Below are 12,130 nucleotides of genomic sequence, written 5' to 3'. Positions count from 1 at the left end.
GTTGAAGTCCCCCATGCAGACCAGGGCTTGTGAGCATGAGGCTGCTCCTATCTATCTGTAGAGGGCCTCATCCACTCGGTTCCTCCTGGTCGGGTGGCCTGCAGCAGACCCCCACCGTAACGTCACCTGCCCCTGCCTTCCCTTTAATCCTGATGCACAAGCTCTCAGTTGGCTCCTCATCCATCCCCAGGCGGAGCTCCATGCACTCCAGCTGGTCATTGACATAGAGGGTGACACCCCCTTCCTCGTGTCCCCTGCCTGTCCTTCCTAAAGAGCCTGTACCCCTCCATCCCAACACTCCAATCATAGGAGCCATCCCGCCATGTCTCCGTGATGCCAATAAGGTCGTAGCCCTGCAGGCGTGCGCACATCTCTAACTCCTCTTGCTTATTCCCCATGCTCTATGCGTTTGCATAGAGGCATTGAAGTTGGGCCCTCGATGAAGCTGTCTTACTGGCTGGAGTTCCTTTGTGCTGATCCAATTGCTCTGCCCTGAAACTATCTGAATTAAACTCCTCTGCAACTACTGTTACCTCAAGTAAAACTGCTTGGATTAAAACCCCTTTTTGTCAGTTCTGTTGTGGTAGAGAGGTGAGGTGTGAGCTTCCTGACCCTGTTAAGACTAAGTTACACCACCCAAAATACACTAGGTGGTGTTTGAGCAGTTAGCATTGTAAATGTAGATGCCTACAGACTTTGGATAGCAACTAAATGGAAGCTTATATGGTCTAAGTCTTGGGCTGAAGTATCTAATTCTGGGTTGGTGTGGTCATAAATACATTATAAAAGTGGTATCTCAAAGAACAGATGTAGCAGGTTGAACATGTTACTGGATCTTAGCTGTTTTTCTGATGCTGATCAAGGAGGAGTCCAGCATGTTTGTCTTCCACTGGTTTTGCAGTGGTTGCAAGAGCACATAGTAAGCTGAAACCACAGATGTCATTCTGTATCTTTACCCTGTGGAGATCTGAAAGATAAAATTTTAAAAAGCCATTTACTCGGTCACTTTTTAGATCCGGAGTATACTTTAAGTCACACTAGTTCCCAGACTCCAATGTAATACTTCACTACTGCCCAATTTTGATGTAATTGCAGTGCTGCAGTGCTTTTTTAAACTGCATTTATTTTTATCCTTTGACCTTTCGCACTGGCTGTGGCTTGTTTTCATGGTATCTTAACTCTAGCTAGGAAGCAGACAAGCTTCTAGCCAAACATTAGGTACTCAAACTTCAGCCAACAGGGATGTTGTGATAGTGAGCTGGTTACTGGTGTCTTCTTAAATGCCTGAGTTTGTTTTCTTTCTGTTTTTTCTCTTCCTTGTTTTTCCACCTGTTTTTAAAGTACATGTATGATCTCTCAGGCCATGGTTTGGCCTGTAGCCATCTTTATAAGTGGCCTTTTCAGCTGGAAGATTGGGTCAAATATTTTTCTAATACCTTTTGAGGAAACTGAACAGTAAAGTAACAACCCTTTTGTTTCTTTCCAAAAACACTGTTAATCTCTTCTCCCTTACATCCATGTGAACTTTGCCCTGTTATTTATTGTTGGAGACGCTACTGAAGGTTTCACAGGAGCTGCTTGCTAAAGAGGTGGCTCACCCTGCTCCAACAGCTTAGGGCAAAGCTGGATTCTATCTTGTGCAGTCTTGTTGTTGCTTGGGTTTGGGGGTTCTTTTTGTTGTTGTGTTTTTTTTTTTAAGTGTGGGGAGAAATTAGTGACTTGCCTGTACTAATTGTGCCTTAATGTCTTCGGCATTGCTTCAGAATCCTTGAGTGCTACCTTGACTTGCAGAGTTACAGGACACATTCAGTCCATATTAAATTAATTAGTTCTGGTGACATTAGTTATAAAAGTCAACTCCAACAGCTTCTTGCTCACAGGCCAAGACAGCATTTGAGAGGTGGCTGCCATTAAAATGGTGTGTGGTTTGTTTCCTGAAGTAATTCTTTGATTTTTGTTTGTTTGTTTATTATTAGCAAATTAATAGTTTTGCAGGGTTTTTAACCACCAGCCTTGTCAGCCTGTTGTTTCTCCCTCATAAGGACGTTAATAGTGCTCGCTTTGGGTAGGGCGATGCAGGTGCAGGCTTCCCTGGTGTCCTGGAATGCAGCCCAGAAAGAGGTCAGGAACGTCAGTTGGCTATGAGGGACTTTCCTCTTCCCCATCTCTCCCATGTGAAATGACTTCCCTGTGCTGCAGAGCTAGGAGTGAGCTCTGTGGGTCAGCGAGGGGATAATCCACTGGTCCCTGGGTTGGGCTGCCAGTGTGGCATGAGCCAGTGCCCCACTTTGCTCCTAGTTAGGTTCCCAAACCTCTATCTTCATGTTGCCTTGGTTAATGGCTTCTCCGCAGGCTAGCAAGCTCAGACTGCAGTTTCATGCTTAGCATAGTCTGAGAGGAACAGTTCTGTCTTGGTTGTCCATCACGGTTCCCTGCCTTGCATAAGGCTGTGTGAAGGGCCTCCACATCTGGTTCTGGAGACACTGCAGCCTTCACTAGCCAAGGGATCACTGCAGTGCACACTGTTGCCTGCTGTGGACTAGAAGGTAATATCTAAGAGGTCCAAGCTTGAGAAATAAGGGCCTTGGTTTTGGTCCAGGCTCAGCTCCTGCCATCAAATCTTCATTCCTCCCTCAGTGTCTTCCCTTTCCAAATTAGGAGTCTACCATCAACGATTAGACTAGAAGCTGCAGGGTGGAGGATGTTTTCTGTGTTTGAGCACCAGCTCACATCATGGGCTCCTGATCTTTAGTCCTCTACATGCTCATAGTGACAATAATAGCAGAAACAATTATTACTTTTTCAGTGCTAACCTAACGCTGTCCTACTGTTTGAAAAGTGGCAATACAGGAACAAGTTAGACAACTATCTCCCTCACCTAAATTACTTAAAATAATGCTTTAATGGGTTTGTCATAAGTTAAGAGCTACTTTCTCCGTATGAGTTATCCAAGTTCCAAAACATTAAGTGGTATTTAATGAAGGAGCATGTAAGTTGTATAACACCCTGGCAGTTGTGTTTCTCATACTTGTTTCTGTGAGGCCAGCATTGACGTGCTTTTTGTCTGGTTTTGGTGTGCTCCCCCATTACTGGACTAGTTTTCTGTAGGAGAGGACTGGGTTTTGTTCTGTGCTGTGTGTCTTGTGTGTGACTCATGGCAAAGGAGTTCTGCAAAGTACAATCTAACAGTCACTTTTCTCTTTGTATTGTTTGGTCATCCTTAAAGAGCACGTGACTTGGCCCCGGAAGATCACCAAATCGTCCTCTACCTATCACTGCAGCTGGCTCTTGTCAGACAGGTATGTGCAATAATTGGCGACCACTGTGTCGTGAGAGGGTGGGAGAAGGATAGTCCAATTGAACAAGACCCAGACTTGCTAAACAGGGTCCCTTCCTACATTGTAATCGATAACAATCAGAATGTTTGTGTAAGATATTTTTTATTATTATTATTTTTTAAATAGTAATTCTATAGCACATGGAACGACCTTCCCTAGGACATGCATTCAGCTCTAACTCATGAGCAGTGCTGTTCCCACTTGGAGCAACTTTGTCTGGGTGGGGCAAGCGAGGTGTGTTTATTCTTGTTCCCTGGGTATCATGCCGTGTCCTGCTGCAGGCCACTCCAAAGGCTCTCTCATTACTGCTCGGTTCTGTATCATGCCAGATCGCATGCTCTCTGTGCTGGGGATTGGTTTATTCCATACTTGGGCACATTCGGCTTTAGGCTTTGACGGGTGCTGGAGCTCTGCAGTGAGTGGGATTAGTTGGCATTTGAATGCTGCTGCAGGTGTTAACTCATAAAAATTAAGCTGATCAGAAAATACACTGCACTGCCTTTCAGAAAAACATTTGGGCTGTGCTTTATTTTTCTGTCCCTTCTTTTTATAATTGCGATGTGTTTTATTTCTCTGTCCCTTCTGTTTAAAAGCCAAAGTCTTTATTGGAACAGCCCCTATTTTTTAAATGCTTCTCTAGCTACATTTGAAATTTCATCATCATAGTTTCCTCCTTTGGCAGGCTTTCTGCTTGCTGCAGTTTTCTCTCCTTAGTCTACACTACAGAGTCAAACAGTTGGATCTTTCTTACTTTCCTGAGCTAATTAGGGGAACTGTGTGTTCATTAGGTTAAACTAATTGTTCCGAGAGAGCACACTCTTGATAATGTCACTTTTGTAACCCTTTCATAATGAGAGCAGTGTGTTGTGAGGAAGCCTGCAATAAGAAAGGATAATTAAAATGGCTTATTTAACTTTCTCATCTGCCTACTGGCTGCTTTATGATGCAGTTTGCTCAGGATCTTTCATTAAAAAATATCCTGCTACCCTTCTTTCTCTCACAGCTTTTGCCTCTTAGGGAGGTTGTCTGATCTGCTGCCTCTTCTGCTTCTTGCCATGAGTAAAAGCATTACAGCTTTTCAGCTGCTATCCTTAAAAATAAAATTAAGATTTTTGTGATCGTTGGTTCTTTGTTGTTTTCACTGTTACTGGTCCACTGCATTTTAACTCATTACCTTTTCTTTTTCTCCAGTTGTATCCTGTCTTTACACTGGTTTTTGTATTTCTCATTTCATCATTTCCCTTCCCTCCTGTTCTTTCCATTCAGTCTCTTGTCCTCATGTTCACTTTCTCTTTTGTCTACCTCACCTGTGTATTTTCATCCTTGATGTTCTGCCGGTCGCCCCTGCTACCATAGATGTGTGATCTAAGTGTGTCATGTAGTGTCAGCCTGACCCCTGTGATGCTGCTCTTGCTCTTCTCCATCTAGTGAGATATAAATCTTTAACGCATGCTTGGAGAGAAAGGAGATACCTGAGACATCTTTATTTTTAGACTGCTGTAAAATATCCTACTCTTCTTTTGCCAGTTTACTTAATGATAAACATTTGGTAATGCATTTTTAATATCCTTAATTATTTAAAGTATCTAATATATTCTCTTTCTGATTAACTGAAAGAGAAGTGATACCTTTTTTTGATAGATTGCATTAACAGCCCACAGTTAGGGCTTTCATCAGGTGATGCTAAAGTACCAACAAATCAGGACATTCCTCCACAGTAGGTTATAATAGGTACCTGAATGTTATTCTCAACAAATAGGCCTTTCTGTTTCCATAGTCAAGGTCAATAAATGAGGTAACCTTACCCAACACTGAAAAAGCTAGGTATCAGCTTGCATAGGTAAGAGAACATTTTCATGGAACAAAGCAAGAGAGGCAGCTGACCGTTAGAGTGCCAAGCAAAGTCGGAGCAATTCATCTTCCTTGGAAGACTCTGTAAAATATTTTCAATAGCACTCGTCTCTGTCAGCACTGGGCAAGGGAGAGGGGAAATGGAAAAGCATAAGCTTCCCTCTGACACGTGATAAGGATATGACAAGAAGAGGAATGGTTATAAAAGGTTTTCTTAGAGTGGGCAGTTGAAAACCACCAGCAACCAAAACGAAAGATGACAATGATGTGCTTTGTGCTTGTGTTTGTGTGTGTGGCTCTGTGTCTTAAAGACCACCGGAGTCACTGGGAGGACTCCAGTGACTCCTGGAGGGTCTAGGTCAGCCCCACGGTGTTTTAGGGTGGATTTTTCAGCAAAATACAGAGTAGAATACCCTCTTCTGTAAGGAGGGTCTCAATCTGGTTTTCCCCCAAAGTTCAAGTGCCATGAGGCCAAGGTCAGTATTTGCTGTAGTAGTTATCTCCACCTGCAGCACCTGGCTGGCAGCCGGCCGAGCCGGTCAACAAATGAGACTTGTAACTCCCAACTCCCGGCGGCTGGTTTGGCTGCTTCTACTGTTTCTGTGGTAACAGCATTTGGATCAGCAAAAACAAGGTAGAATGAACATTTTAAAGCTCACTGATGTTAATGCTTTGCCTTGGTTTTTAGCAGGCCAGTTTCTATGGAAATTACTGTAGAGAGTCAGCACTCTTCTTAATTTTAAGTGCTGGTTCCCTTCTTGTTTTGGGTAGTGGTGGTGGTTTTGACCTTGAATGCCATGTAAATTGGTATCAGGTACATAAAAACAACATATGGGGGTTTCATACCATTTTAATACTTGATTTCATTTGACCTTTCTTTGCATGAAAATAGGAAGGGAAAGACAGCCAGGAGCCAGCAGCTGAGAATTAGAGGTCTCACTTATCAATTTCATCTGTGGGCTGCCAACAGACCTGAAGTTTCAAGTGGCAATATCCGAAAAACACCTACCGCCTTCTGGAGTGTCTGGATGTAAAAATAAGATAAACATCGGTTAAGACACTAGAGAAAATATTTCAGCTGTTTTCTCCACAGTTTTTATTCCGGTTTCAAGAAGGCGAGACTGCTGTCTTTTCTTTGCCCCAGGAGGGGTGCTCTGTTTTAGTAGGTGCTGAGAAGGCGCTTCTTTCAGCAACTGCTGGATGTGGGTAGTTCTGGTCTGTGTTTCTCCCAGACCAGCTAGTGCCTCCTCTGCTGAACATACTGCTCTTCTGTCTAGGTCCTGGCCTAGATTCTTCTGGTGATCTAAAACAGCTTGTAGTAAGAATTAAGTAAGAATTAAGTAATAACTTAACTCACAGATATGTCCGTGCCTGCTTTCCTGAAGTTCTGGTGGACTGTAGCAAGTCTGTTTTCAATGGAAGCTCTTGCGAGTCAATAAGGCTTTCTCCTTTCTGTAATCCCCGTGCTATAAAAAGAGATGGAGAGGATAGTTTTAATGATTAATCAACTGTGATTCACAACTGATATGAAATTATAAGGCCTGAAAACTCCTCTTATGAGATCCTGTTTCATTTACCATTCTGAATACGCAAGTGCATTCTACTGTTGGGAATTATTTTTAACACTCATACTATTTTCCTTTTTATACCTATAATTGTAACATCCCAGCATTGTTTTTAAGGAAGCATATAGCATTATTGAAATAAATCCTATTATTTAAGAGGCAGCCTAAACAATCCATATTGTGGCATTATTTTGGTAGTGCTGCAAGATGCTATTTCTGGCTTACTGCAGTATCTTTGCTTCCTAGTCAGTGTGATCTGAATATACCTGTGTGCCATGCAGAACACGTGTGGTATATTTATTAACAGAAAGATGAATCAGAGAAGGGTAGCATCTTCTAATTGCAGGCCCTACTTGGACTTGCAGTCTGGCTGAAATAAGATTACTTTAAAGCGCAACACTTGTAGGGAATTTAAACTGGCAGCCTGCCTCTGATACAGCCCTGAAGTTTCAGGGTGCCATCTGGGCTGCCAGCTTCCATCTTTCTCATATTACATAGTTACTTAAATAAATAAGCTGTGGCATCTGTCAATAGATTGATGATCTCTGCTTTTCAAAAGCAGTTTATGTTGACTGTTGCCAAATATCTTGCTTTTATCGTTCTAGAAACTTAGTTTGTATTTTGTTGCACCTGCTCTGTTGCAGGTGGTTGATTTGTATAATGCTTCCCATAAAGGAATAGAATCTCTTCATATTATTAAAGGGTATTCTTTCTTATCTGTGTTTTGTCCACTGTTTCTAATTATGCAGCAGTGCTGTGTAGGCTACTAATGGTGTTACAGCACTAAGGAATCTTTCTGGGCTCAAATTAAACAACCAGGTGTCAAGGAAGCATGATTAACTTCCAAAAATGGCCATTGTCTGTGACTCTGATGGTAGTAGAGGGAGGCACTGAAATGAGATGTAACCATTGCAAGCCCTATGCTACAGAACAGGGGAAAATTATTTTAGATTACGTCTATTACAACAGTATGCGACTGCCTGTTCTTGCAGGAGCGACCACAAATGACTTTTGTGCTGCTTTATTTTGTGTATGCTGCAAGAGTCAGAGAGCTTCTTTGATAGATGGCCTCTGTTAGGGGTATTGTGTGATTGTCGGACATTTGCACATATAAAGCAAAGTCTCAGTGACTTAGTGTGCATGTTCACGTGCAAGTAAGGTCAAGTATACTTACAATTTTGAAGTCCCTCAGTAAAGACACTAGTTGCAAGTATTATTCTTTGTCTGATTCATACTAGCAAATTAGGATCACCTTCCCAAGTCTTTGAATAGAATCATAGAATAGTTGAGTTTGGAGGGGACCTCTGGAGATCACTTAGGTCAATCCCTGCTCAAAGCAGGGTCAGCTGGAACAGGTTGCTCAAAGCCCCCTCCAGTTTGGTTTACAGATTTTCTTTTTCTTCTGATGAACTTATTTTTCCCCAGACTTGGAATTTCTTCATGACTACTTGTACAGGTCTGAGACAGAGGAATAGAAAAAATAAGAGGTGTTTTTAGTCCTGAGTGCAAGAAGAGTCTTGATAGCAGCTTTGTTTTGGCAAGCCAAATTTATATACCTCTGGTATAGGTTCTGAAGAACTTTGCGGACGGGCAGATCTGGGTCCACCGCAGTCTCATGCCTGTTGTCCTGGTTCCAAGTTGTCTTGTCATCGCTAGTGTTTTTACATTATAAGAAAATATGTCCTAGCAAGCTGCTGAGGGAACACTGGTGATTTAAGCCGATGTGTTTACCTTTGCAGTAGGCTATAACAACATGTGGTTAAAGTAGCTCCACTGACAAGCAGTAATTCATTAAAGCTGAGCACTCAGTCAAATATCCCAACCTGAATCTAAGCCAGGATGTTCAGCAGTTTTGAAGCTGTGGGCCAGATGCCAGTTTGGGGTCACGTCTGTGGAGCAGTCACACTGATCTCCAGACTTGCATGGAGTCACCAGTAATAGACTGGTTAAGTATTTTGGCTTGCATATGCACAGTGAGAGTGAAATGTCGCTTGGACATTAGGATGAAGTTGTCCCATGAACAGAATCCGCACCACGCTCCCAGAAGTATACCTGGGATCTAGATAATCAGCAACCTCTGTTGTAACTGCAGGCAGCGTAATTGTTGCTTTCCTTAGTTACGTGCTACCTGTTTTCCTGAGTGATCTGTGGAGGTAGTGGGAATTCAACACTGGTGGTATGCCAAGGCAGGAGAATGTCTGCAGAGCTTTGCTAGGTGGGAAGTTCTTGTAGTAGGAAAGGAGCTATGTTCCCCATCCCTTAAGGGAAGGAGAGGGAAGGTATATGTGAGGAAAAGAAATGTATACATTTTTCTGTTTTGTTTTCTGCAGTCTTCCAGGGCCAAACACGGATCTGGAATCATTTAAGTAACAGTAATTTCAGACACTAGAGAATCTTAAAGAAAACCCTCCACATAAAACTTATTGGTAGCCAAAGGAAAGAAAATGTACTAAGAAGTTCCCTTTTGAACAGATAGCCTAAAATAGGGTATTGGATCACAAAGAGCATGTGATATACTTCTATTCATTATAGATGTTAAATTTTCTACCGAGTGAGACTTCATTCTAGTGACATGCTGCTGCTGTGAGTGTCAGGACTGCTCTTTACATCACTGCTTGCAAAGATATTTCTTTTTCTGACAGCATTTTGAATCTTGACTCTTTTACCCTTGAACATTCAAACTTAATTTTTATGTTCTTGATCCAAATCATGAAAGGCCTTGTACAGCCATCACAAAAGACAAAATGCAGCAGAGTTGTGTAATGCTCTCCCCCAGGTGAAGAGCCAGCCACCCATCCTAGAAAATGGAGTTGAGAATTGGGCCTCTGTAGTGGATCTGTTTACAGCATAGAAGCGCTGTGCCAAAGTAAGAGGGGATTGATTGGATCAGGTCTGCTGCTCCTGTTTATAAGAAATTATTTAGTAATGCTGCAGACTCTTTTCTCTAGAATGTGTGGGGTTTTTTTCAAGCAGTACAGTCTGTTAATTTTGTCAAACTGTTCAGATAGTAGAAGTCTTTCTCGTAGGTGCCTAAGTAGGATTTCTTCAGAATTTCTAATGACTGTATTTGTTCTTACCTTTGGGATATAATGTAGGACTGAAGGAGAAATGTGTTCTCTTTTTATTTCTACCCCATCTCCTCCCAGATCTCTGATGCTATAGAACATCTTCAAGAAGCACTGCAACTGTGCAAAGATGACATGAATTCACTTCATCTACTGGCCCTCCTCTTTTCAGCTCAGAAGCACTATCAGCATGCACTGGATGTTATCAACATGGCTGTTGTTGAATACCCAGAAAGCTTTAGGTAAGAGTTATTGCATGATGCGGTACATCCAGTCAGGAATGATCTGCTCATTAGCTCTCTTGTTCTCAATTATACACAAGGCGCCTGTTAAATCAGGTGTGCTATTCGTGTGTCACTCTCTTCCTGGTTGTACTGTGAAGCTAAAACATGTAAGGCTCGGGGTATTCTTTTGACTTTCTGTCTTCATGGTCTTTCTGTTTTTAAAACTAATCCTTGTGCTTGTTTGGTTTTCTAGTATTTGTCTTTCTGTATTGTGCTGATGATGTCTTCTCCCATATATCTCCCTGTACTTTTTCGTATGTCACTTTACAAGTGGAGAAATGAGTGTGAGACAACTATGATGATGTCTGTCTGTATCACAAATAATATTATATTTGGTAAACTTCCTGGTTAAAAACAAACAAATTCTTCATGTATTGACCAATCTTTTGATGCTCATGTATAACACAATTTGCTGCAATAGCACAGCTGGGGGAAAAGATCAGTTGAAAATCACAAGCTGTAATAATGTATAGCTGAAAGGATGGTTTGGCTGCCTAAGAGCAGGTTTCAACCAGCACAGACTTCTTGGAGCCAGAGGTTTCCACTGTTCTATGTTTGACTCAGTCCTTCATCCATCTGACAGAGATAAATTGAATTCCTTGTGATTTACTGTCATGACCTTTCAAAACAATGAATTTGTTGGTTCTGTGCAAAAATTAAAGCTACTGTAATACTTTCTGGTGATCACATACTAGCTGAGTTTCTCAGCCAAACTGCAGAAACTCCTGTTGCATTGCTGGAAGACCAGCTTCCATTCAGAATTGCCTGTATTTAACTGATGTTTTAAACCCACGCAGCATTGTCTTTAGACAGCCTGCTTTCTCAGTAGAGAGAGGGAGTGGCCTCCACAGGTGTGGTCCAGCAGCTGAGTGCGACGTTGTCTAAACCAGAGCAAAAGAAGGTCACAAGTGAGATTGAGGCTATCTAAATGTGAGCTTGAATGCTTTAGGATCTCTTAGAACTACGGTGCTGTATCAGCATATAGTGCTTTTCATTGTAAGCTGTATAAAATAGCTCTGCTGCCTGTGTTTTTGAGGTTACTTACTTTGTGTACGCGAGGAACTAAGGCTGTCAGTGCACATCTTTGAGAACAAAATGAAAATTAGTAATGGAAAAGCTCTTAAAATGATGCCAACATCTCTTCAGAGTGTGAACATGGGTATGATTGAAACAGGAAATACTCCAGTGGCTTCTAAATTGTGTTTTGTGGTTTGAAAGTAATAAGCATAGTAAAAAAACTCACGTTGTACAGTCATAGAGTCAAAGGTCAGATGTTCATTGAGGACTACAGACACTCCAGGATAGATAAGACAGAGGTGGAAGAGGAAGAAGCAGATCATTATTTATGTGAGGAGCAGAGTATTTGCCGTGTCAGAGCAACCAACTGGTCCGTCAAGTCCTGGATCTTTCCTCCAGCGCTTACTGATAATTTGTGTTTCAGAGGAGGACAAAACAAAGAAAACATGGTGTGCAAAGTAGCTTGGAGGGCTGCTGGATGGGTTCCTTTATACTGTCTGGTAATCTGTTTTCCCCAAAACAGGAAAGAATATTATCTCCTATGCTTCTATCAGTGCCAATCTTCAAGTGCAGAAAGACCTTGCAAGGAGTAGCAGAATAGATTGTTTCTGGTAGAAACGATGAATGTTGGTAGTGAAAGCCACAAGTTCATGCTTACTCCTAGACACAGACTTGCTAGAGTGTGTGCGCTTGGAAGAATGTCTCTTTGCTCCCTGCATGCACTGTGGTATGTAACACAGTTGGCAGTGAGACTCATCCACAGGTACACAGGGATGCAGGAGTAGGGACTGGCTTCTTGCCTCTGCTGCTGTGACTAGCCTGTCTCAGTATGGATCTTTCTCTAAACCATTCAGCAAATAACTGATGAGTGAGGGAATGGAGAGAGAGTATCAGTGTTGCAAGACAGAAAAAAATAAAAAATAAAAAAATTAAAAAAGCATTTCTGAAGAAAAAGAAGAACAGGAATCCAATAAGGGGGAAAGCAAGAAGAGTAACAGAATACATCTATA

At 42.0% G+C, this 12,130-nt stretch overlaps 1 protein-coding gene across 1 annotated transcript in view; it reads left to right on the top strand.

The window, feature by feature from the left end:
• TTC7A (tetratricopeptide repeat domain 7A) overlaps positions 1 to 12,130 on the top strand; it is a 179,482-nt gene that overhangs the window by 80,011 nt on the left and 87,341 nt on the right. Inside the window, exons 14-15 of the mRNA XM_009320910.1 lie at positions 3,227 to 3,299; positions 9,901 to 10,061. Coding sequence (XP_009319185.1) covers positions 3,227 to 3,299; positions 9,901 to 10,061 — 234 coding nt within the window. The remainder of the gene's footprint in view (positions 1 to 3,226; positions 3,300 to 9,900; positions 10,062 to 12,130) is intronic.

Source organism: Pygoscelis adeliae, unplaced genomic scaffold (assembly GCF_000699105.1).
Source record: "Pygoscelis adeliae isolate BGI_AS28 unplaced genomic scaffold, ASM69910v1 Scaffold233, whole genome shotgun sequence".
In the NCBI taxonomy this organism is placed as follows: Eukaryota; Metazoa; Chordata; class Aves; order Sphenisciformes; family Spheniscidae; genus Pygoscelis; species Pygoscelis adeliae.
Note: the sequence above shows the minus strand (reverse complement) of the source record. Positions and strands in the feature narration are given on the sequence as shown.